Here is a 24,606-nt window from a genome sequence, read left to right as displayed (position 1 = left end):
CAGTGGACTATTGCTTTCAAGGTGCTTCTGTTCAGATTTGTTGTTGATGACATTTTGCTAGGGGGCCTGTGCAAAATGCCATCAAATCTAAAATCTATCATCTATCTATGTATCTATCATCTATCTATCTATCTATCTATCTATCATCTATCTATCATCTATTTATTTATTTATTTCTGTATCTATCATCTCTATCTATCTATCTAGATCTATCTATCAATCAATCATCTATCTATCTATCTATCATCTATCTATATCTATCTATCTATCTATCTATCTATCTATCTATCTATCTATCTATCTATATCTATCATCTATTTATTTATTTATTTATTTATTTATCTATCTATCACCTCTATCTATATCTATCTATCTATCTATCTATCTATCTATCTATCTATCTATCTATCTATCATCTATATCTATCTATCTATCTATCTATCTATCTATCTATCTATCTATCTATCATCTATCTATATCATCTATCTATCTATCTATCTATCTAATCTATCTATCTATCTATCATTTATTTATTTATTTATTTATTTATTTATTTATTTATTTATTTATTTATTTATTATCTATCTATCATCTCTATCTATCTATCTATCTATCTATCTATCTAGGGACGCAGGTGGCGCTGTGGGTTAAAGCCTCAGCGCCTAGGGCTTGCCTATCGAAAGGTCGGCGGTTCGAATCCCTGCAGCGGGGTGTGCTCCCGCTGCTCGGTCCCAGCGCCTGCCAACCTAGCAGTTCGAAAGCACCTCCGGGTGCAAGTAGATAAATAGGGACCGCTTACCAGCGGGAAGGTAAACGGCGTTTCCGTGTTCGACTCTGGCTCGCCAGAGCAGCGATGTCACGCTGGCCACGTGACCCGGAAGTGTCTCCGGACAGCGCTGGCCCCTGGCCTCTTAAGTGAGATGGGCGCACAACCCCAGAGTCTGTCAAGACTGGCCCATACGGGCAGGGGTACCTTTACCTTTACCTTTTATCTATCTATCTCTATCTATCATCTATCTCTATCATCTATCTATCTATCTATCTATCTATCTATCTATCTATCTATCTCTATCTATATCATCTATCTATTTATTTATCTATCTATCTATCATCTCTATCTATCTATCATCTATTTATATCTATCTATCATCTCTCTCTCTCTCTCTCTCTCTCTCTCTCTCTCTCATCTATCTATCATCTATCTATCTATCTATCTATCTATCTATCATCTATCTTCTATCATCTATCTATCTATCTATCTATCTATCTATCTATCTATCTATCATCTATCTATCATCTATCTATCTATCTATCTATCTATCTATCTATCTATCATCTATCTATCATCTATCATCTATCTATCTATCATCTATCTATCATCTATCATCTATCCCTCTCTCTCTCTCTCTCTCTCTCTCTCTCTCTCTCTCTCGTATCATACTGATTCATTGAGGAACTTGGGTCCCTTTGACTATGACTATGTGCAGTATTTGCCCCCAATTATGTCTATTCTTCTTCTCTGCCAGCAATACAAAATCTCAGCCTCCAGTTGGGAGAGACTCCCTGTCTGAACCCCTGGAGAGCTGCTGCTACCCAGTGTAGACAATACTGGCCTAGAAGGATCAGTGATCTCTCTGAACTTCTTATGAGTTTCTTTTGATACCTCCACCTAGTTCTTTGGAACCTAGTTATCATCACTCAGTTCCTGGGCTTCCCATGTACAACAGTTTCCCCAGAGACTCCAGGACTGATATGCAGATGTGACTACTAGAGAATAAACCACATTTCAACTATGCTATCCTACATGGGGGGATGCAGGTGACGCTGTGGTCTAAACCACAGAGCCTAGGGCTTGCTGATCGGAAAGTCGCCAGTTCGAATCCCCGCGATGGGGTGAGCTCCCGTTGTTCGGTCCCTGCTCCTGTCCACCTAGCAGTTTGAAAGCATGTCAAGTGCAAGTAGATAAATAGGTACCGCTCCGGCAAGAAGGTAAATGGTGTTTCCGTGCGCTGCTCTGGTTCACCAGAAGTGGCTTAGTCATGCTGGCCACATGACCCGGAAGCTGTCTGCAGACAAACGCCAGCTCCCTCGGTCTATAGAGTGAGATGAGCGCACAACCCCAGAGTGATCCATGAGTAATAGGTACCTTTACCTTTACCTTTTATGCTACATGGACATTGAGAGGGTTAAAAAGGGTCTGTTAATATTGCTCACCAACAGATGCAATAGGAAAGGAGGAATGGGGAGAGGAGAACACAGCAAACCTTAGAGCAGTTGCACCATCTCTTCCCAGCAGGTGTTGCCGGGCTGGTCTCCCCTTTGGCATGATGGTCTTCCTAGGAGCTGGAGGGTGCAGCTTCTCAGCAGCCCTTGGTCTCCTGCCCAGAGGTGGAGGCCAGAGTATGCTTCCCATAATCTCTGCAGACAATCTCCAGAGCAACTAGCAGCTAGAGCTGGCCATAGCTGTCAACTTTCCCCTTTCTTCCGAGGAATCCTATTCAGAATAAGGGAATTTCCCTTAAAGAAAGGGAAACATTGACAGCTATGTTCATGGCAGGGAGGAAGGGAATCAAGTTCCCTGCAGTTGCTCCTGCTCTGGCTAAAAATGGGACCAGCCTGGGCTCCATCATGTTTTGCCATCACGTCCTTCCTAGGAGGCAAAAGGGTGGTGACTCCATTAAACAAGATACTGTAAAATTGGGAGGGGGGGTTGGCCATTGGCCTCTCCCTTCTCCTTTGGGAAGCTCTCCCTTCTTGCCTGTCCTGCCTCTTAAGAAGACCTTGTTCTTATGGTAGGCAACCAGGCATGCACGAGAAGCCTGAGTGCAACACTGATCTCCCCACAGCTGGTATTTTGAGGCCTACTGCCTTCCAACAATCCTCTTCTGTAGGACCTAAGTGTGGATATGCATTGACAGCAAGGCTAGCTTGCAACACTCCCCGTTTTACACCTGCCACTCTCTGTCCAACCTAGTTCCTAGAGCAGAGTTTCCCAAACCTGGGTCTCCAGCTGTTTTTGGACTACGGCTTCCAAAATTCTGCTAGCTAGGAATAGAGGAACTCCAGGAGGCAGCCCAGTGGCAGACAGAGGTCAAAAAGCAGAGCCAGATCTTAAGAACCAAATCAGTTCAGCCTAGCCAATGGCAGCCTGTGGTGCCTGTCCAACCCCCAGCTTCCTCGACAGTACGTTGGTTTAGCCAATCACAGCCAGAAGCTTTGTTGTCGCCACCACACCGTTAAACCCCTTGCTGCATTACAGGATAGATTGTAAATGACTCCACTCAAGTGTAAACATTGCTGCATCAGGGGCACTGCTGTCCCTTTCTGCATCTCTTCATTGTGCTGAGCACCACCACTCTCTCCATAGCATAGCTGTCAACCGTCCCTTATTTGGCGGGAAAGTCCCTTATCCCAGCGCTGTGTCCCTCTGCTGTCCCTTATTGATGATGTCCCTTAAATTTCCCAGATTTCAAAGGAAGCAGCTCCTCTCCCTCCCTCCCTGCCGGCCAGGGAGGAGGGAGGCTCCAACTGTGTTGCTTGGCTGAGTTGCTCACCCAATAAGGAGTCTAAGGACAACTGGGGGTGGAGCTTGCATGCCTTGTGCCAATCAAATCGGCCGCGTTGCCTGGGGACTCGCCTTTGCTCAGCGCTTCCCAGCGGAGAGGTGACGGTGGTTTTCCTTGCTGCATCCCCTTTGCCGGGTTGCTGCGCTGTGGGAACCACCGCTTGAGGCTTCGTTTGGCTGCTGGCTGGGCTTTCTGCCTTTGGCTCGGAGGGGCTCAGAAGTTGAACATAGCTGTGCTCTGAAAATCCCTTATTTTGGCTGCTGATCCCTTATTTTTGAGGCTGCTGGTCCCTTATTTTCAAATCTGTAAGTTGACAGCTATGCTCCATAGCTGAGTGGTAGAACATCTGCTTTGCATGCAGAAGGTCTCAGGTTCAATCCCCAGCATCTCCAGGTAGGGCTGGGAGAAGCCCACCATCAGACATCCTGGAGAACTGCTGCCAGTCAGTGTAGACAATGGGAGGCTGCCTTAAATGTCAGACTGTTGTCTTTCTAGCTCAATATTGTCTACTCAGCATCTCTCCAGGATCTCAGGCATCACCTTTCCCATCACCTTTGCGTCTGGTCCTTTGAGCTGGAAACGCCAGGGATCAAACCTGTGACCTTCTGAGTGCAGGTACATGAACTCTGCCACTAAGCTACAGCCTTTGCCGTACAAATTTGTTTGCCTGAAGCTGTTCATTGTTTCTGCTGATGTTTTGGTACTTTGAGCTGTTGCTTTGACCTTGTTTTTCCATTTCCTCATCGTGGTCTGGAAAGCCAGTAACAGTTGGAGGTACAATTCAGTGCCTTAGGACATTTTTATTTTAGGAAGATAGACGTATTTATATAGGGTGGATACTAATTCCCCGCCCCCCTTAAACCCCTTCCCAAATATCCAGTCCAATCCAAATCTTTATTACGGTCATAGACCAGCATAGTTCACAAATATCCACACATTAAATAAGTATCTCAGTTTAAGCACCTTACAATAAAACCTCTAAAAAACAAAAAATGCTAATGAACACATTTTGGGGGAAATGTCACATTTATTTATTCAAAGATTGATTTTTGCATGTAGAAACTTTAGCATCAAAATTTGTATCTTCAAGCAACTTTGGTTTAGAATCTGTGCCTCAGAGGACTTGCATAAAGGTTGATTGCATAAAGGTTCATTTCGGTATTCCTGGCACTAATTAGCAGTCAGTTACAAAGGAACTCCAAAAATGTAACCAAACCTGTATTGAACTTGTTCCGGGTGCATGTATAATCTGTTTATTCAAGTAAAGAGCTACCAGATTTCAGGATTTTTGGAAGAGTGACAAATGAATGGGCGCTATTAAGATGTGTATCTCCAACTGCAGACAATATATTTTAAGCTGGTTAGCGGCCTGTTATGGGAGGGTGTCCCCCCCCCCCCTTTTCAAACAACAGGGGAAGTTTCTAACTTCCTAGTAAAGCCATATGTTTCTAGCTAATTGCCCCTTTGTAATGGTTACATTGATAAAGAAGGGGAAGTTTCCAAAATACTTTGAAGTAAAGACATGTGAATTCCAAGCGTTCAGCACTAGGGTTGCGCAATAGAAAAAAGCCACGTTAAAAAGCTTCTCCATTTTTCATAGATCCAGAATTAAATTCCTCATCTCCACATCAGTTTGTGATTTTCTTTTTCCTCTGAAATTTGGTGGGAAGTTCTCCCAATTTACATATACAGTATGTGTGAGGTTTCGTCTGATTTTCATGTTTCTGCAAATCAACTTCCCCAGATAGAATGTGTTTCTGTATGTTATTTTCACCAATATATGCCTGTCGGTTGATGATCACCCTGGCCTACCATGGTGCATTTTGTGTACACCTTACTTGGTTGGGGAACTGCACTGCAAAACACGAAAAAATGCAGATGTTGTTCATTTTGCATAGCAGTTCGAAAGCACATCAAAGTGCAAGTAGATAAATAGGTACCACTCCGGCGGGAAGGTAAACGGCGTTTCCGTGCGCTGCTCTGGTTTTGCCAGAAGTGGCTTAGTCATGCTGGCCACATGACCCAGAAAAACTGTCTGCGGACAAACGCCGACTCCCTCAGCCTGTAAAGCAAGATGAGCGCCACAACCCCAGAGTCGGCCACGACTGGACCTAATGGTCAGGGGTCCATTACTGTTTCAGAAAATGTGAATTAGATAGGTTTGCCTATTCAAACAGAAGCTACCCCAGCCCTTAAAACTTCTGCCCCTCCCTGATGGTTTGCTTTCCTAGATCTGCAGCCTAAGTGGTGTAGTACAGTACCTTATCACTGGATTCTGCTGAAATGTATAAATCTGGCCTTAACAGGCTGCATGCATGGGGCTCTGCTAGTTGTTCTGTTGGTGACCGTGTCCTGAAGAACATGGGGAAAGCACAGATTTCTTTTTTCAAAGTAAATATGAATTTGAACATAGAATTATAGAGTTGGAAGGGGTCAAACCCTTGCGATGCAGGAACCTTTTGCCCAATGTGAGACTCAAACCCACAACCCTGAAATTAAGAGTCTCAATCTCTACCAACTGAGCTATTCCTTTGGACTGTTTCTTTGAACACTGAGTTCTGCTTTTGCACATATGTACACATACTGATGGTGATATTAATTTCCAACCACAGATCAAGTGGTTGGAAAGAAGCTGGTTCTTGACTTAGTGAAGTGCAGGTGATGTCATCATCAGGATAAGAAACCAAATAACTTTCTCTCCCTCCTTCTCTCTCTCTCTCTCTCTCTCTCTCTCTCTCTCTCTCTCTCTGCCTCTTGATTTTAGGCCAAAAAGACAAGAGTTTTTAAGCAGCAATGCAGCAGCTGGTTGAGACAATTTTATTAATGATTTTGATTTGCTTGTATCAGGTCTGTGGCTGTATAATAAAAGTTGATTTTTGAATTTCATTAATCCAGCTAGCCTCAATCAAGCCATTGCTTCCTAATGAGGGGACTGGTTTTTGGTTTTAACATATTTTTTTAAAGAAGACTGGTTTTCCCTCAAGCAGAACCAGTGGCTTTACCCAACATAAAGCAAAAGGATACGTTTTTCTCTGTATTGGGCTATTGTTAGACTACAACTCCCATCATCCCTAGCTAGTGGGACCAATGGTCAGGGATGATGGGAATTGTAGTCTGAGGACCCAAGTTTGAGAAACACTTCTCTACAGGTATAAATGGATGTATGAAAATGTGTATTGCAGAATTTGCAACGGAAGAGAGACCTGATTCCTACATCCTCTGTTTGTAGACTTTTCTGCCTGCTGTAAGGGAATACTTTACCTTTTTTAAAAAATAAAATGTTGCACTGTTTTCTTTCTTTCCAAAGATGGTCACGAACCATACATTGAAATATGTGAGCAGCCTAGACAGAGAGGGATGCGTTTCCGGTACAAATGTGAGGGGAGATCAGCAGGCAGCATTCCGGGAGAACACAGCAGTGATATGAATCGGACTTTCCCGGCAATACAGGTATTCCTCTTCGTTATTGTCTTTTTGTCTTTCCCTTATTTTAAAAAGGAACCAGAGTTGTTTTGCCCAAGAGGCAAATGCCTATTGTTTCATTTACTTACTTACTTACTTATTTCATATTTCGCTTGATTGTAAAACAAAGAAAGAAAGAAACAACCCTCAAATTGTTTTACAAAATAGATAACACAATAAAATCAAAGGGGGGGGTTGCAACAACACTTTAAAACATAAAAAAGTTAAAATACTAAAACAGATTAAAATTACCTCAGCTTCCTAAGCATCTGAGTAGGCTTGTCTAAACAAGAATATTTTAGCAGGCGCTGAAAATATTGCAATGAAGGGGCTTTCCTGATATCAACAGACACAGGTCCCAAAGTGTAGGAATCGGTGATGCCACACTATATGATCGAATGCTTACAAATGCAGAATGGATATTACGTGGCGCCTGCCAGTTCTGCCAATCAAAGTGGTCAAGTGGGCACATGGGAGTAAGGCAATCCCACAGGCTCTAAAGGCCACTAACAACCAAATTATATGCATGTCTACTTGGAAGTAAGGGCCATTGAATTTGGTAAGTAAGTAGAACAGGCATAGGCAAACTCGGCCCTCCAGATGTTTTGGGACTACAACTCCCATCATCCCTGACTACTGGAACTATTAGCTAGGGATGATGGGAGTTGTAGTCCCAAAACATCTGGAGGGCCGAGTTTGCCTATGCCTAGAGTAGAATAATAGAATCATGGAATTGTTGAGTTGGACGGAACCCCGAGGGTCCAACACCCTACAATGCAGGAATCTTAACTAGATCATACATGACAGGTGACCATCCAACCTCTGCTTAAAAACCTCCATGGAAAGGGAGTCCACAACCTCCTGAGGGAGTCTGCTCCACTGTCAAACAGCTCTTAGGTATAGCACTGCAGGAGAAGGGCCCTTCCAGACCACCTGCTTATTGAACCTTCATTCTGATTTGTTTATGGGGAGGTTAGATGATGCTGTCTCAAAGCAAGTGCTATCTCAACTTCCCAGTGCATTCGTTATCTTAAGAACTCTGATCAACTATACTCGGGCACTCTGAAGTCACCGGTATGTGTTTGGAGGTGCCCCAAGTTGATTTCTAGGACACAGGTGGGCAAGCTCAGGCCAGGGGGCCGAAGGCAGCCCTCCATGCTGCTCCATCTGGCCCCCAGGACTCTCACTTGGCCATTCCTCCTCCCTGGACACATGCTCTCTCCCCAGGCCACATCCTTCATGCTCCATTAGTGTTTTCGCCTGGCTGGAATGTCTCCTTGAACTCTGGTCTTGCTTGCCTGGATAGAAGCTCGAAAAAGGTTCTGAAGATGTTTGTGGAAGATACTCTACTGTACAAATACAAAATTCACATTCATTTCTCCACTCACTGTTGCCTCTGGCTTTTAGCCAGAAGGCTGGTGGTTCGAGCCCATTCAGAGATGGCTGTGGGCACGATTTCTACACTGCAAAGGGGGAGGGGGGTTGGACTAGATGACCTTTGGGGTCCATTCCAACTCTGCTTCTATTTGTCCTGCATTTAAGATGGCCAAATGACTAATTAGATTTTTAAAAAAAAAATCACAGCAAGAAGACTAGCTACCAGGTTTGACAATCCCTTTTGAATCCCATAAGAGTGTGGTGATGATAACACCAAGGTTGCAGGTTCGATACCTGTATGGGGCAGCTGCATACTCCTGCATTCAAGGGGGTTGGACTAGATGATTCTCAGGATCCCTTCTGACTCTGCAGTTTTATGGTTCTATTATAGTTCCTTGGGAACAAAATATTTCAGGGGCCACAGTTGTGAAGGCCCCACTTCCAGGGTTTACTTGTTGCCGTGTCAGCGTTTCCTTGCTGCCTGAGATTGTGAAGGACTTTAAAGGTTAAAACCAGCATATTGAAATAGAACCTGGAGACGGTTCTTTTAATCAGGGCAGCTGGTTTCGCCTTGAACATGACAATTCCTCTCCACGTCTGACAAAAGGCATAAGAGTGATGGGCTCTCCCCTCTCTCTCTTTCCTTTGCAGGTGTTCAACTACTTCGGGAAAATAAAAATCAGAATAACGTTGGTGACCAAGAACGAGCCATACAGACCTCACCCCCATCGGCTGGTTGGGAAAGACTGCGAAAATGGTTTCTATGAAGCTGAATTTGGGCCAGAGCGCAGAGTTCTGATGTAAGTAGTGGCTGTTGTTAGGTGTGGCCAAAGACAGAACTAATGTATGAAGATCCTGGCTGGATCAGAGACCCATCGGGTCCAACATCCTCTTCTTGGAGAGGATAACCAGACAGGATGGTTAATATAGAAAGGGGGTTCTTTGTGAGCTCTCCAGACATGCTTCAAGAGCTTCTTCTCAACTTGAAACATCAGAAGAACATGGCAGCAAGATAAATGCTGGCTCCAAGTCCTATAGACCTATCCAGAGCCATAGCTCAGTGGTAGAGTGTTTGCCTTGCAAGCAGGAAGGTCCCCGGTTCAAACCCCGGTATCTCCAGGTAGGAAAGTGGGTGACCTTTGAAGTTTAAAGATTAACAGGATTGTTGCAAAATAAGCTCTTGTGAACGGGAGCCTGCTCCCATCAGTCTGCTGCTTCCCTGAAAGTTCATACACATTCTTCAAAGGGAGATTCCAGTGCAACATTCCCAACCTAAAACTTATCAGCATCTTTGATTTGATACCTTTAGAGCATGGGTAGGCAAACTAAGGCCTGGAGGACGGATCCGGCCCAATCGCCTTCTAAATCTGGCCCGTGGACGATCCGGGAATCAGCATGTTTTTCATGAGTAGAATGTGTGCTTTTATTTAAAATGCATCTCTGGGTTATTTGTGGGGCATAGGAATTCGTTCATAGATAGTCCGGCCCCCCACAAGGTCTGAGGGACAGTGGACCAGCTGAAAAAGTTTGCTGACCCCTGCTTTAGAGCTTAATCGAGACTGGGGACTTCTTACTCACTGCAGGGGCTAAAGTTACCCAGCAGAGTCTTGTCAGTGCTACTTACTGCTGTTGTAAATGGCCACGGTATATATCTTGTATACATAAGAAGAGCTCTGCAGGATTAGACCAATCACCCATCTAGTCCACCATCCTGTTCTCTTTGTCAGGAGTTCAGCCTACACTTGAGTAGGACCCTGGTAGAGACACATGCCCAACTGGCATGTTCTCTCCCTCCTGGTCGATCGTTCAGGAGCTTCAAAAGCTTTCTTCAGCCCGAACATCACAGTGACCGATGCCAACAGACACCGGCACACTTAGGGATCTGCAGAGTTTGCGCAGTTGCGTAACAGAACTCAGCATTTTGGCTAATCTACTTTATTTACATATAAACACACATGGAGCACTGCAACATGGCTCCCTCTCTCTCTAGCATCAGACAGCAAAGAGGAAAAAAACAAAGGACAATAGTCCCACTTCACGGAACACAGTAACACAAACATCCTATCTCTGTCACTTCCCACTCTGTGGAGTCAAAACATATACCGTCATGTGATAGACAACAATCCCATGACTGCAGACACGGAGCAGGAATTCTAACACTCTCAGCGGCTGCGGGGAACCCACAAGCCAGACCCCTGAGCGCAAGAGCAGCTCCTTCCTTGTGATTTTGGAGGCATGCTGCCCCCCACATCAGAGGTACAACATAGCCATTATGACTAGTAGCCATGGATAACTCCATTCTCTATGAATTTGGCTAGTCATCTTTTATAGCCATCCAAGTTGGTGGCCATCCCTGCCTCTTGGGATAGCTATGCACTGTGTGAAGGAAGCACTCAGCGTCCTGTTTCATCTAACATTTAGCCCTTGGGTTCTGATGTTTTGAGAGAGGCCCGTCCACTTTCTCTACACTGTGCATAATTCCATATACCTCAAGGTCTTGTTTGTGGTCATCACCACCATTACTGTATTTTGTGAAATTAGATTTCCCTCTCCGCCTCCCTTTATGCTTGCCAGTGTTGAATTGCATTTTTGCCATTTTACTGCCTATTCAGCCAGTTTGGAGAGATCATAGAATCGTAGAGTTGGAAGGGTCCCTGAGGATAATCTAGTCCAACCCCCTGCAATGCAGCTGTTCCGCGTGGGGATCAAACCTGTAGCCTTGGTATTATCAGCACCACGCTCTAACCAACTGAGCTAGCCAGAAGATGCATTTTAGCTTTGCACAGCAGTTACAGCAACTTGTACTGGTTGCCTTTCATAGTTTCTAGCTCTCTGAATCACATACACACTCAGAGCTTGTGTCTGAGCACCCTTTCTTTTTTCCTCCGAAGCTCTCCCCACAAAGACCTGCTCTTTAAAGCTCATTCGGAGCAAACTTCAATCAGTGGAAATCCTGAACTGACATTTGCTCTGATTCAGCTTTAAAGAGCCAGGGGAAAGCTCAAAGCAAAACAACAACAACACTCAGACACAGAGCGTTAAAACGCAAGTACTCTCACATATGGTACCTGTGCATGGATATACCAGCAAAGTAGGAATGCTTCATGCATCTGATGAAATGGGCCCCCATCTAGGTAGGTAAAGGACCCCTGGATGGTTAAGTCCAGTCAAAGGTGACTATGAGGTTGTGGCGCTCATAACGCTTTCAGGCCGAGGGAGCCGGCGTTTGTCCACAGACAGCTTTCTAGGTCATGTGGCCAGCATAACTAAACCGCTTCTGGTGCAACGGGACACCGTGAGGGAAGCCAGAGCACACAGAAATGCCGTTTACCTTCCTGCCATAGCGATACCTATTTATCTACTTGCACTGGCATGCTTTCAGACTGCTAGATTGGCAGGAGCTGGGACAGAGCAACAGGAGCTCATTCCGTCATGGGGATTTGAACCGCCGACCTTCTGATTGGCAAGCCCAAGAGGCTCTGTGGTTTAGAGCACAGTGCCACCCGTGTCCCTTGTGCCTCGATAAGGCAGCAAATGATAGACACACTTACTAAAGAGAAATCCCCATTGAGCACAGCATTGCAAGTAAACAGGCATGGGCTCATTCTGTATATCAGTTAGGATTTAAAGTGCTACAAAAGCCCCTCTGTTGTTTTCATTCTCCTGCTAGAGCAGTCATTCCGAAAAGCATAAGCCACACTACATTCAAATTTTTGTTTAGTGTTCATCTCACCAGGCACATAATGGGGTCAGGAAGACCCAGGGATAGGGAGATACTGGCTGGTTAGCATGAGATGCCTCTTTTGCAATTTGCTCTGATTTCTGATATTGCACAGTATTATCTGGCTTTCAACTTCCTATTTTGCATCCTCCCAGGGGTGGGGTGATGTCATGGGTTTTCCATGTGGGAAAGAATCAGGTTTCTGGAGGTAGGTGGGGAGAGTCCCTTAATGCTGTCCTGTGACCTGATACCATCACATGCAAATTAGGAAGCTGCATTAGCACCTATTCAAATGAGATCAGAAAACTGGCTCTGTTTCTCTCTGTCTCTCTCTGTGTGTATCTATTTATTTGCCATCTATCTGTGTATAGGCAATATATTACCATTTTTTCCTTGATCACATGGTTTGACATTACCCTGTTTTTTGTGGAAACTCTAATGCCAACCTGACCAATTTGCACTATTTCCCGTGTGAATGCTTTTAAAACACAAAACCACAATACCTACTGCTAAATGGACGCTCACGTCCTCTGCTGACAGTTTAAAGGGGGGGAGAGATCTATCTCTGCATGGGAGTGTAGGCCCCCTTTCAGAGCTATTCCATTTAACCTGCTCACGTTCATAAAAGAGAAGTCTGAAGGCATCGAGTAAACTTCAGAGTAAATTCCATTCCATGTGCATTTACGACGCAAGCCGTAATCTACTATCCGACTGAATTAAATGGGATTTACTCCCGTGTAAGTAGGCTCCCGTGTAAGTAGGGACACAGGTGGCGCTGTGGGTTAAAGCCTCAGCGCCTAGGACTTGCCGATCGAAAGGTCGGCGGTTCGAATCCCTGCGGCGGGGTGCGCTCCCGCTGCTCGGTCCCAGCGCCTGCCAACCTAGCAGTTCGAAAGCACCTCCGGGTGCAAGTAGATAAATAGGGACCGCTTACCAGCGGGAAGGTAAACGGCGTTTCCGTGTGCGGCTCTGGCTCGCCAGAGCAGTGATGTCACGCTGGCCACGTGACCCGGAAGTGTCTCCGGACAGCGCTGGCCCCTGGCCTCTTAAGTGAGATGGGCGCACAACCCCAGAGTCTGTCAAGACTGGCCCGTACGGGCAGGGGTACCTTTACCTTTACCTTTAAGTAGGCTTAGAATTCCAGCCTCACAGTGTGATCCCAATCATGTCTACTTGCAAACAAGTCCTTCTGACCTCAGTGGAGCTTACTCCCAGGTAAGCGGGGTTATGACTGCAGTAATCCAAACCTGCTTTCCAGGTAGTAAGACCCACTGAATTAAATAGGATTTACTTCTCAGTAGACATTACTTCTCAGGGGGTTGGACTAGGTCAGGCATAGAAAAACTCTGCCCCTCCAGATGTTTGGGACTACAATTCCCACCACCCCTGACCACTGGTTCTGTTAGCTGATTGGAATTGTAGTCCTTCCAACTCTAGGATTCCAAATTTGTACTGTAAGGCTACAATCCTATACCTGCTTCCTTGAGAGCAGCACCCCTGAACTCAATTACTTCTGAGTTAGATGACTTGTACCGTAAATGTACACATTGGTACATTTCAAGGGAATGTGCTATTTTGAAGGTCCTGGTTATGGCATAGATTTCCTGGATAAAGCTGTATTTAAAAATAGCCACACTACCTCTAGGCCAGGCATAGGCAAACTCGGCCCTCCAGATGTTTTGGGACTACAAATCCCATCATCCCTAGCTAACAGGACAAATAGTCAGGGATGATGGGAACTGTAGTCCCCAAACATCTGGAGGGCCAAAATTGCCTATGCTTGCTCTATGCCAATCTGTCTCAAATGAACTTGAAAGCCTCATTATCACTGCATTCACTAGCCAGAGCTGAGGAGACCCTGGGCATTCTGGCAGGTCGTATCATTGTTCCCGCTCTGGACCTTGTGCATCTCCTCTGCTACACCACAGATCCCTGCCACTTGGACTTTCTGCCAAAGAGGTGTTGTTGAGTCGTTTAGTCGTGTCCGACTCTTCGCGACCCCATGGACCAGAGCACGCCAGGCATTTCTGTCTTCCACTGCCTCCCGCAGTTTGGTCAGACTCATGTTTGTAGCTTTGAGAACAGTGTCCAACCATCTTGTCCTCTGTCGTCCCCTTCTCCTTGTGCCCTCCATCTTTCCCAACATCAGGGTCTTTTCCAGGGAGTCTTCTCTTCCCATGAGGTGGCCAAAGTATTGGAGCCTCAGCTTCAGGATCTGTCCTTCCAGTGAGCACTCAGGGCTGATTTCCTTCAGAATGGATGCGTTTGATCTTCTTGCAGTCCATGGGACTCTCAAGAGTCTCCTCCAGCACCATAATTCAAAAGCATCAATTCTTTGGCGATCAGCCTTCTTTATGGTCCAGCTCTCACTTCCATACATCACTACTGGGCCAAAGAGGTAGTGGAAGAGAAACACACGCTTTCATCTCCCTGTGAAAGAGGCAAAAACAGAGCGACAGCGGTTTTGCTTTTTGAACTGCAGCGCTTCATATCAGAGCAGAACATCCAGTTCTGAAAGGAAGTCGCAGTCCTTCCTGTGACTCACGGAGGAGATGGGTGCGCACCGCTGGGTCTTGCAAAGCACCTGAATGTTGACAAAACATCATCGAAGCAGCTGTAGCCGTTGGGCCATTGGTTTGGCAGCTGAGGGAATGGCAGACCCACAAATGATTGTGCCGGGAGGGTAGACCCAGGAGGTCTCTCCACACAGGGGGCATCCTGGCCCGTTTTACCACCTGAGGTGAAATGGAAAGGTGTCGTCCCTGCTGAAGCTTTGATTTCTGGGGTTGTGTGCCTGAGGTTATAGCTACATCGGCTTCTGGCAAGATCTCATGAGAAATCTACAAGCTGTCGCTGGAAGCAGCTGCATGATCCACATGGGACACCACCGTCCCATGGGATTCCCCCGCCTGAGGTATCTGTCTGTCTCATGGGCAGGCCGGCCCTGTCTCCAGAGGTGGAGTACGGTTACCCTTGTCCCAAGAAAGGACACCTGCCCTGTTAAGTTGTGGGTTGACATAGCAGACGACACAGCGATTCCTCCAAGTAGCTCTTTATTTTGTAAGCTGGAATAGAACTGACTGCAAACAGCTCAGCCGGCCTGCTTTTATAGGCAGCCGGCTGTCAACATTGTAGCAACAAGAGCCCAGAGTTCCCGCCTAAAATAACTGACGTGGACCTGAGTGAAAACTATCTACAGACCTGAGTGAAAACTATATACAGTATCCCCCTGCTGGCCCAGGGTGAAACTTCACTACATAACATGCCCCAATTCTACACTCTACCCTTGCCTCCAAGCGATGATATCTGGTACGTGCAGGGACTCCCATTGTCTTAGATCACACCTGGATTTGCCAGTGGCAGCAGGATTTTCTTGGCCTGGGTAATAATAATAATAATAATAATAATAATAATAATAATATATTTATACTCTGCGCATCCGGCTGTGTTTCCCCAGCCACTCTGGGCGGCTTTCAACAGAATATTAAAATAAAATAGTCTATCAAACATTAAAAGCTTCAGGATGTATTCTAAAAGCCTGTGGGAAGTGTTTAACACTGCTTGTTCCTTAATCCAAATTCCTGTGTGCCACCATATCAAGAATGCATATTCAGGGGTTTTTTTATGGTGAAGGATCACACCTACATCGTACATTTAAATCACCCTGGCTCCTTCCCCACAAGAATGCTGGGAACTGCAGTTTGTTAAGGGTGCTGGGAATTGTAGCTATGTGAGGGTTAAACTGTATTGTTTTATACTGTCATGTTGTTTGTCTATACCAGGGGTCAGCAAACTTTTTCAGCAGGGGCCTGAACTATATATTTTTTTTTTGGGGGGGGGGGGGAATAAATGAATTCCTATGCCCCACAAATAACCCAGAGATGCATTTTAAATAAAAGGACACATTCTACTCATGTAAAAGCATGCTGATTCCCAGCCTGTCCACAGGCCAGATTTAGAAGGTGATTGGGCCAGATCCGGCCCCCGGGCCTTAGTTTGCCTACCCATGGTCTATACCAGTGTTTCCCAAACTTGGGTCTCTGTCTGTTTTTGGACTACAAGTCCCACAATCCCTAGCTAGCAGGACCAGTGTCAGGGATTATGGGTACTGTAGTCGAAAAACAGCTGGCTTGGCAAATACTGGTATGGACTCGCTGATTTTTGCCATAAAAAGAAAAAAGGCTGATCAGATGTTCAACCCAGTCCACCCAGGCCTGCCATTTTGTAAGAAATCCCAATGCCGATTGAGGCACGGTCACCGCAGGGTTGTCTGAATGGCTGGGGGCTGTGCCTAACTCTTCCGTATCAGGTCAAACCTCATTGTAGGGATGGTGGGAGGAACTGGTTTCAGTTTGCATTTAAAGGCTTTCCGAGGCAACACAGAAACCAAAGCACAGCTATCCTTTGAAATTTGCACTTCTCAAAATTTTCCAAGTGGCTTATCAGTTAATTTGGAGTAACACTGATTATTATTATTATTATTATTAATTTTTGTACTGCCCTACATCTGTAAATCTCAGGGTGGTTCACACCATAAAATCACAGTGTGTGTGTGTGTGTGTGTGTGTGTGTGTGTGTGTAACAAAATACAGAACTGAAAGCAAGATAAACAAAGCCTAGTTCACACAAAGCTCAGTGCCTGTTTGACAAATCGAAGGAATCTTAAGAGTTTAGTCAACAAAGTAAAGCAGTCATTCTTAAAAGGAAAGGGCATTCTTCAGTATTTCATCATTTGCTATGATAACACACTAATGCAAAAAACAGCCCAAGAAATAATAGGCTCTAAACTCTCTCGCCCCCTTGGATCTGCCCTCTAATCCAGCTGAAGCACTAATAATTTCTGGCGGTTCCCCTGCTGCGAGAAGCCAAGTTACAGGGAACCAGGCAGGGGGCCTTCTCGGTAGTGGCACCTGCACTGTGGAACGCCCTCCCATCAAATGTCAAAGAGAACAACAACTACCAGACTTTTAGACAACATCTGAAGGCAGCCCTCTTTAGGGAAGCTTTTAATGTTTAATAGACTATTGTATTTTAATATTCTGTTGGAAGCCACCCAGAGTGGCTGGGGAAACCCAGCCAGATGGGCGGGGTATAAATAATAAAATTATTATTATTATTATTATTATTATTATTATTATTATTATTATGTGTCATGAGAGAGGGAGAAACAGCTTATCTCTCCCCACTTTCTCTATGCTTCACACAATTCTATAAACTTCTGTTGTGGCATCTCTTATTCACCTTTCCTCCAAAACTGAAAAGTCCCAAGTGTTGCTCCATCCCCTTCATCGTGCTGGTTTTCTAACTCTACAGTTTCCTTTGGAGGTGACACAGTATTCCACTGTCGATTTGCATAGCGACCTTACGATATCAACAGTTTCGATTTCAATTCCTTTCCTAATGATCTGCAGCATGGAATTTGTCTTTCTCGCAGCTGCTGCACACTCAGGGCTCATCCACAGTTCTCCTTAACTCGCCACTTCTCCCTGGGAAAACCCGCTATTTACCCCTGAATCGGAGCAAATGCTGATCGGGTTTTCCGTGGCTTGACGTTTGCTCCAATTCAGCAGTAAAGAGCAGGTTTTCCTGGGGAAAGGAGTGGCGCACACAGAAACCGCTAGGGATTGTGCCTAGAAAGCACAAGATGAGCAGAAGGCCTAACCAGACCCATGCTTTCTGGGCAAGAGACAAGCGATAGCTCAATGAGCCCAATGTCTTGTTCCTGATCAAGCTCAGACCCCATGGGAATATATGTGAAATTAAAAAATTTTTGCCCCAGCATAAAATCATTGGGTCACATTTGCCATTTTACTGCCCATTCACTCAGTTTGGAGAGGTCCTTTTGGAGCTCTTCGCAATCCTTTTGTGTTTTAACAACCTTGAACTATTCAATGTCATCAGCAAACCTGGCCACCTCGCTGCTCACACCTAGCTCTAGTTTGTTAATGAACAAATTAAAAGGCATAGGTTTCAGTACCAATCTTTGGGGGACTTTCACCATTTCCATTCAAAGAGCAGTCCATTTATTCCCACTCTCTGCTTCCTGATACTTAACCAAAGGATGTCTCCTCTTGTTCCATGATTGCTAAGCTTATTCAGGAGCTTTTGGTGAAGTACCTTGTGGAAAGTTTTTGGGAAGTCCAAGTACACTTTGTCAACCGCATCATCTCTAGCTATGTGCTTGTTGACACTCTCAAAGAACTCTTTGAAAGGCAGGACTTATCCTTGCAGAAGCCATGCTTCAGTAGGGCTTGTTCTTCTAGGTGCTTGGCTGTTTTATCTTTAACAATACTTTCCACCAATTTTCCTGGGACAGAAGTTAAACTAACCAGCCTGTAATTTCCAGGATATCCCTGAATCCTTTTTTAAAAAATAAATAAATAATTGGCATTGCCTTGGCTGTTTTCCAGTCCTCAAGTATGGTGGCTGAAATGAGGGACAAGCTACACATTTTTGTTGCCAGTTTGGTAATTTCACATTTGAGTTCTTTAAGAACTCTCTGATGGATGTAATTTGAACTTGCCAATTTGTCAGTTTTAATTTTATCTGTTAGGCCTAGAACTTCATCCCTGAGACTATCTGTCTCAGTTTCTTGATCCCCTCCCCCTCTTTCTTTTTTCCTTTTTCCTTCTGTGATGGAACTCCTTTTTGGCTTTTTTCTGGCCCACGTAGGACCAGCCTGGATAGTTAGCCTTGGTGAAGACTTGACCTTTTCACCCCCCAAAATGTTTTTGAGTTTCTGCTGAAATGAGGCTGCATTTTAATGTATTTTAATCTTGTTTTTTAAGTTGTATTTTAATCAATAGTTTTATATCTGGTGTTAGCCGCCCTGAGCCCGGTCTTGGCTGGGGAGGGCGGGGTATAAATATTTTTTATTATTATTATTATTTCTCAGACTCCCTTCCTGCAAAACTTAGTTCATTCATTGTCTTCTGTTGTGAAGACAGATGCAAAAAATTCATTTAGCTTCTTTAGAGTCTCCTTATCCTTCTTTAGACTCCCTTGCCATCTATGGGCCCAATTGCCTCCTTAGAACAGGGGTCAGCAAAGTTTTTGTGGCTTGGGCCGGTTCCCGGTCCTGCAGACACTGCGGTGAGCCGGAGTATGTGTGCATGTATGCATGCATGTGTTACTTTCTGTTTGCCACTGAGCAGCTGCTTAACAGGACTCTGTTTACATTCCAGACACATTCCATACTATTGGAAGTCTCACGGGAGATGAGAGACGGATGTGACGTTACTGGTTTCCTGTTCCATTGTTTCAGTTGCTCTCTGCTTTCACAGAGAGAGGATGTATTTTTCTTTGCTGTCTGCGTAGCGAGAAATAAAACTCTTTAGCCATGTAGCCATGAATCTCATCACTTCCCTGTGCTGGAAACTCTGCTGGATGGGAATGTGCCTGAGGCCTTATCAGAGGCTCAGGTCGTTAATTATCACCGGAGGCGATTCTGAAGGCTCGGCCGGAGGAAAATGAGTTTTATCAGCTTGGCCGAACGGAGATCCTGACAGCATGCGAAAACACTATTTCTGGCACTCCTTCCCATTGGCTGCAAGAGCTTCCTGCAGCCAATGGGAATCCGGCAAGCATCGCTGAAGGCGGTCCCTGCTCTGCTCTGCGCTGGTTTAGCGCGGCGCACAGGAACCGACTGGGCAGTGGGGGTCCATGGGCCAGTTAAATGACCCCCATGGACCCTTGTGGCCCATGGGCTTTAGGTTGCCAACCCCTGTTTTAGAAGATCTCCTGCTACAAATGTCCTTAAGGAACTTCTTGTTTTTAGCAACGCACTCCTCAGATTCTCTTGTAGCATACCTTACAGTTTGCTTGCCCCCTTTTTTGCTTTTTGCCAAAGTTTATGTTCCTTTTTGTTCTCTTCATTGAGTTGCAGCAGAATTTGTCAGAATCGAAATTTCCACAAGTCATTTCATGCCAATATTGTGTTGCTGTTGCTTCTTCTTCATTTTTTTTTAATCTGCTAATGGTTGACTGTGCATGTTCCAGTTTTCAGAATTTGGGCATACAGTGCGTAAAGAAGAGAGAGCTCAAGGAATCGATCGTCTCCCGGATCACAAAGCAAATCAACCCCTTCAGTGGTAAGTAACCGCGGCAATTTACTTTGCCAACGTTTTATTCAATGGATTCATTTATGGGATGCTCGTTTTCTCGGAATGTGCCAAGCCATGTTAAGGGGCAGGCTGGAGCAGCTACGTGTCTGTGGAACTCCCATCCCATTAGATGCTCAGCTCAAGTAATTCATGCATTTGCTGCTGAAGATGTTGCTTCAAAATAATGCAACAAATAGTATGGCAGGGCTAGGGAATATCAGGCCTGTTTGGCACACACACACACACCCCGCAGCCACACCCTCTTTCCTGAGTCCATATTGCCCACTGGCCTTGCTTCACACCCTCGTTTAGTGGTTTTTGCCAAGCTGCAATTTGTCCTTGGCTCTGATAGAATGCATCTTGTTTGCCAGCGGAGGCTACTCCCATCAGGGTGAAGGGGGCACAGTTTCGCCTTCATAGAGCTTGGTAGGGAGGAGTTGTTGTTGAGTCGCTTAGTCATGTCCGACTCTTTGTGACCCCATGGACCAGAGCATGCCAGGCACTCCTGTCTTCCACTGCCTCACACAGTTTGGTCAAACTTATGCTGGTAGCTTCGAGAACAGTGTCCAACCATCTTGTCCTCTGTCATCCCCTTCTCCTTGTGCCCTCCATTTTTCCCAACATCAGGGTCTTTTCCAGGGAGTCTGCTCTTCTCATGAGGTGGCCAAAGTATTGGAGCCTCAGCTTCAGGATCTGCCCTTCCAGTGAGCACTCATGGCTAATTTCCTTCAGAATGGAGAGGTTTGACCTTCTTGCAGTCCATGGGACTCTCAAGAGTCTCCTCCAGCACCATAATTCAAAAGCATCAATTCTTCGGCGATCAGCCTTCTTTATGGTCCAGCTCTCACTTCCATACATCACTACTGGGAAAACCATAGCTTTAACTATACGGACCTTTGTTGGCAAGGTGATGTCTCTGCTTTTTAAGATGCTGTCTAGGTTTGTCATTGATTTTCTCCCAAGAAGCAGGCATCTTTTAATTTTGTGGCTGCTGTCACCATCTGCAATGATCATGGAGCCCAAGAAAGAAAAATCTCTCACTGCCTCCATTTCTTCCCCTTCTATTTGCCAGGAGGTGATGGGACCAGTGGCCATAATCTTCGTTTTTTTGATGTTGAGGTTCAGACCATATTTTGCACTCTCCTCTTTCACCCTCATTAAAAGGTTCTTTAATTCCTCCTCACTTTCTGCCATCAAGGTTGTGTAGGGAGGAGGGAGGAGGGAGGAGGGAGGGAGGAGGATGGGGGACAAAACTATAGATAGTGGACTCCACCTGTAATTCGCTCTGGCTCTACCTTCTGTGCCCTTCCTAGCCCTTCCACTTTCCCAGATCCAATGTCTGGGAATGTCTCCCAGACCAGCCACCCCTGTCATCTGAATGAGCTTTGACCAGTAGCTTGATGAAGGACAGGGAAGGGTGTTTGAGTGTGTCGAAGCTAGCCTACTTTACAAAGGTAACGTTTGCATTAATTGCTCCACCCACCTTTGCTTCTGGCCCCACCCACCATGGACATGTGAACCTCAGAAAGTTGCCCAGAAGGAAACCAGGTCCTCATGCTGAAAAACACTCCCTACCCCTGGTCTCATGGGAATTAAGTATTAGGGAGGACAACCTGAAATTGGAGGTCAGAGTCAGGGTTACTCCAACACTTCATAGTATAGGCATTCTCTGAAGTTATTTTAAGTGAACATCTAAAAATGTAAACTTTACTGTATACCTGGGATCTCCCCCCTCCTTTTTTTAGGGAGTTCTTTTCTGAACATCATTAGTTTTCCTTGCTGTGAAACGGGTATTTTGCGTTTCCCACAACACTCTCTCCATTTTCTAAAAGTGTCCCTGGGCTGAGAAAGATTGGGGACCCCTGGGTTACAAAAGCACAATCAGAAAGAGGGAGCTCTGAACAGGCAAATTGGAGTCAAAGAACTTGGAGTGACAGGGTTCTGTCTTGCTGATGTGACACACTATTGCCTAATTGTGAATTGTACAACATGCCATTGAAGAAAATGGATTGTTGCGGCGAGTCACAGCAGAGCGTAGGAAGTTGACTTGTACCAGGTCAGACTATTTGTCCATCTAGTTCAGTATTTTCTTACTCTGAAGGGATGCGGGTGGCACTGTAGTCTAAACCACTGAGCCTCTGGGGATTGTCGATCAGAAGGTCGGCGGTTCGAATCCCCATGAAGGAATGAGCTCCCGTTGCTCTGTCCCAGCTCCTGCCAACCTAGCAGTTCGAAAGCACGCCAGTGCAAGTAGATAAATAGGTACCACTGCGGCGGAAAGGTAAACGGCTTTTCCATGTGCTTTGGCACTTGTCATGGTCCTCCGTGCACCAGTAGCGGTTTAGTCATGCTGGCCACATGACCCTGAATAATAGTAATAATAATAATAATAATAATAATAATAATAATAATAATATTTTTTATTTATATCCCACCCTCCCCAGCCAAGACCGGGCTCAGGCTAACAACCAATTATAAAAACAAGTTGATTGAAATACAACTTAAAAGACAAGATTAAAATATAACATTAAAACATTAAAATGCAGCCTCATCACAGGAGGAGAAAGGAAAAAAGAACGAGGGGGGGGGAATCAAATTGATTTCAAGCCAAAGGCCGGGTGGAACAACTCTGTCTTACAGGCCCTGCGGAAGGAAATCAGATCTCGCAGGGCCCTGCTCTCATGAGACAGAACGTTCCACCAGGCCAGAGCCAGTGTTGAAAAGGCCCTGGCTCTGGTTGAGGCTAATCTAACTATCTTAGGGCCCGGGACCTCTAGGTTGTTGCTATTTATGGACTGTTTGTGGACAAATGCCGGCTCCCTCGGCCTGAAAGCGAGATGAGCACCCCAACCCCATAGTCACCTTTGACTGGACTTAACCTTCCAGGGGTCCTTTCTCTTTTTTTTTTTTGCAAGCAGTGGCTCTCAGACAGAGACCTGTATCATCACCTGCTACCTGAGCCTTTTTAGCAGGAGATGCTGGCAATTGGTCCTCAGACACAGTCATTACCTAAAGGGGATCATGAAGTACATCACAGAATTGCTTCCCTTACCACATGATGCTGAACTGAAAGGTTGAACTCATCATACGACGGCCACTTTGCCACCCACAAGGCAGAGAGGGTGGTGGGACAACTTCCACCCACTTGCCGTGTGTCGAGTTGGCAAGGCTTTAGTCATGCCACCACCCCTCTGCCATTGACTCATACTTGCAGTGATATGTTTCCTTTTGGCAATGTCCAGTCTCTTATCTGGTGTGAGTGGGGAAGGAAAAAGGAAAGAGGTAGAAGAGGAAAACCAGAGGCTCTGTAAACTGGGCTGTGCAAATTCTCCTTTATTCCCAATGTGTTGTTATTCCTTTGGATTTGGGTGGTGCTTTTAAGCGTTCAAGTGCTTTGCATGCTTTGTCTTGTTATGTTCCTAACATCCAGCGCAGGCCGGGGAAAGGTGAGGCTTGGCTAAAAGGGGCTTTGAAGGCACCACCAATCACCAGTGCCTTCAAAGCGCCCTTTCCAAATCATTGACGATCACCTGCTTATCGGGCTGCCCACCTGTCTAAGTTCACCTGCTGGGGTCTTGGAGGTCAAAGATCTGGTCCACTGGGCTGAAAAGGTTCGCTAGCCGTGCCTTCCAGTATTCACTTTAGATAAGGTAAAGGGACCCCTGACCATTAGGTCCAGTCGTGACCAACTCTGGGGTTGCGGTGCTCATCTTGCTTTATTGGCCGAGGGAGCCAGTGTACAGCTTCCGGGTCATGTGGCCATCGCTTCTGGCGAACCAGAGCAGCGCACGGAAACACCGTTTACCTCCCCACCACAGCGATACCTATTTATCTACTTGCACTTTGACGTGCTTTCGAACTGCTAGGTTGTTGGGGGCTGGGACCGAGCAACAGGAGCTCACCCCGTCGTGGGGATTCGAACCACCAACCTTCTGATCGGCAAGTCCTTGGCTCTGTGGTTTAACCCACAGTGCCACCCGCGTCCCAATTCACTTTAGATAGGTCAGTATTATTAATATTGTAGTAAGGAAGAGAGCTTCAGTTCAGTGATCCAGGCTGCCAGCCAGCCCCCCCCCCCCCCTCAAAGGCACTCCATTCCTTCACTTCTCCCTCACCAGTTCCCCATTCCCCTACTTCCCGCACCCTGTGACCAATGAACGTACTTACTGGACTGTTTTGGTTTGTTTGTTTTTTGTAGTACTGAGCATAATTCTCCCCTGCCACGCTCCCATTTGCAGGACCACCAGTGTCCCATGAACAGTGTGTGAGTGGAGAAGGGGTCTCTGAGGAGGAGGGAGCAAAATATACTGTTGTGGGAGACTTACTTATTTTTTGGCAAGGTGGTTCAAGGCTAGCTGTTTGTCTGGTTGGTTGTTTA

At 45.6% G+C, this 24,606-nt stretch overlaps 1 protein-coding gene across 3 annotated transcripts in view; it reads left to right on the top strand.

The window, feature by feature from the left end:
• REL (REL proto-oncogene, NF-kB subunit) overlaps positions 1-24,606 on the top strand; it is a 51,183-nt gene that overhangs the window by 7,002 nt on the left and 19,575 nt on the right. For all 3 annotated transcript variants that reach the window (XM_079968705.1, XM_079968706.1, XM_079968704.1), the window contains exons 2-4: positions 6,874-7,016; positions 9,057-9,205; positions 20,125-20,216. In XM_079968705.1, coding sequence (XP_079824831.1) covers positions 6,874-7,016; positions 9,057-9,205; positions 20,125-20,216 — 384 coding nt within the window. The remainder of the gene's footprint in view (positions 1-6,873; positions 7,017-9,056; positions 9,206-20,124; positions 20,217-24,606) is intronic.

The sequence above is a fragment of the Podarcis cretensis genome, assembly GCF_951804945.1.
Source record: "Podarcis cretensis genome assembly, chromosome: 3".
NCBI lineage: Eukaryota > Metazoa > Chordata > Lepidosauria > Squamata > Lacertidae > Podarcis > Podarcis cretensis.
Note: the sequence above shows the minus strand (reverse complement) of the source record. Positions and strands in the feature narration are given on the sequence as shown.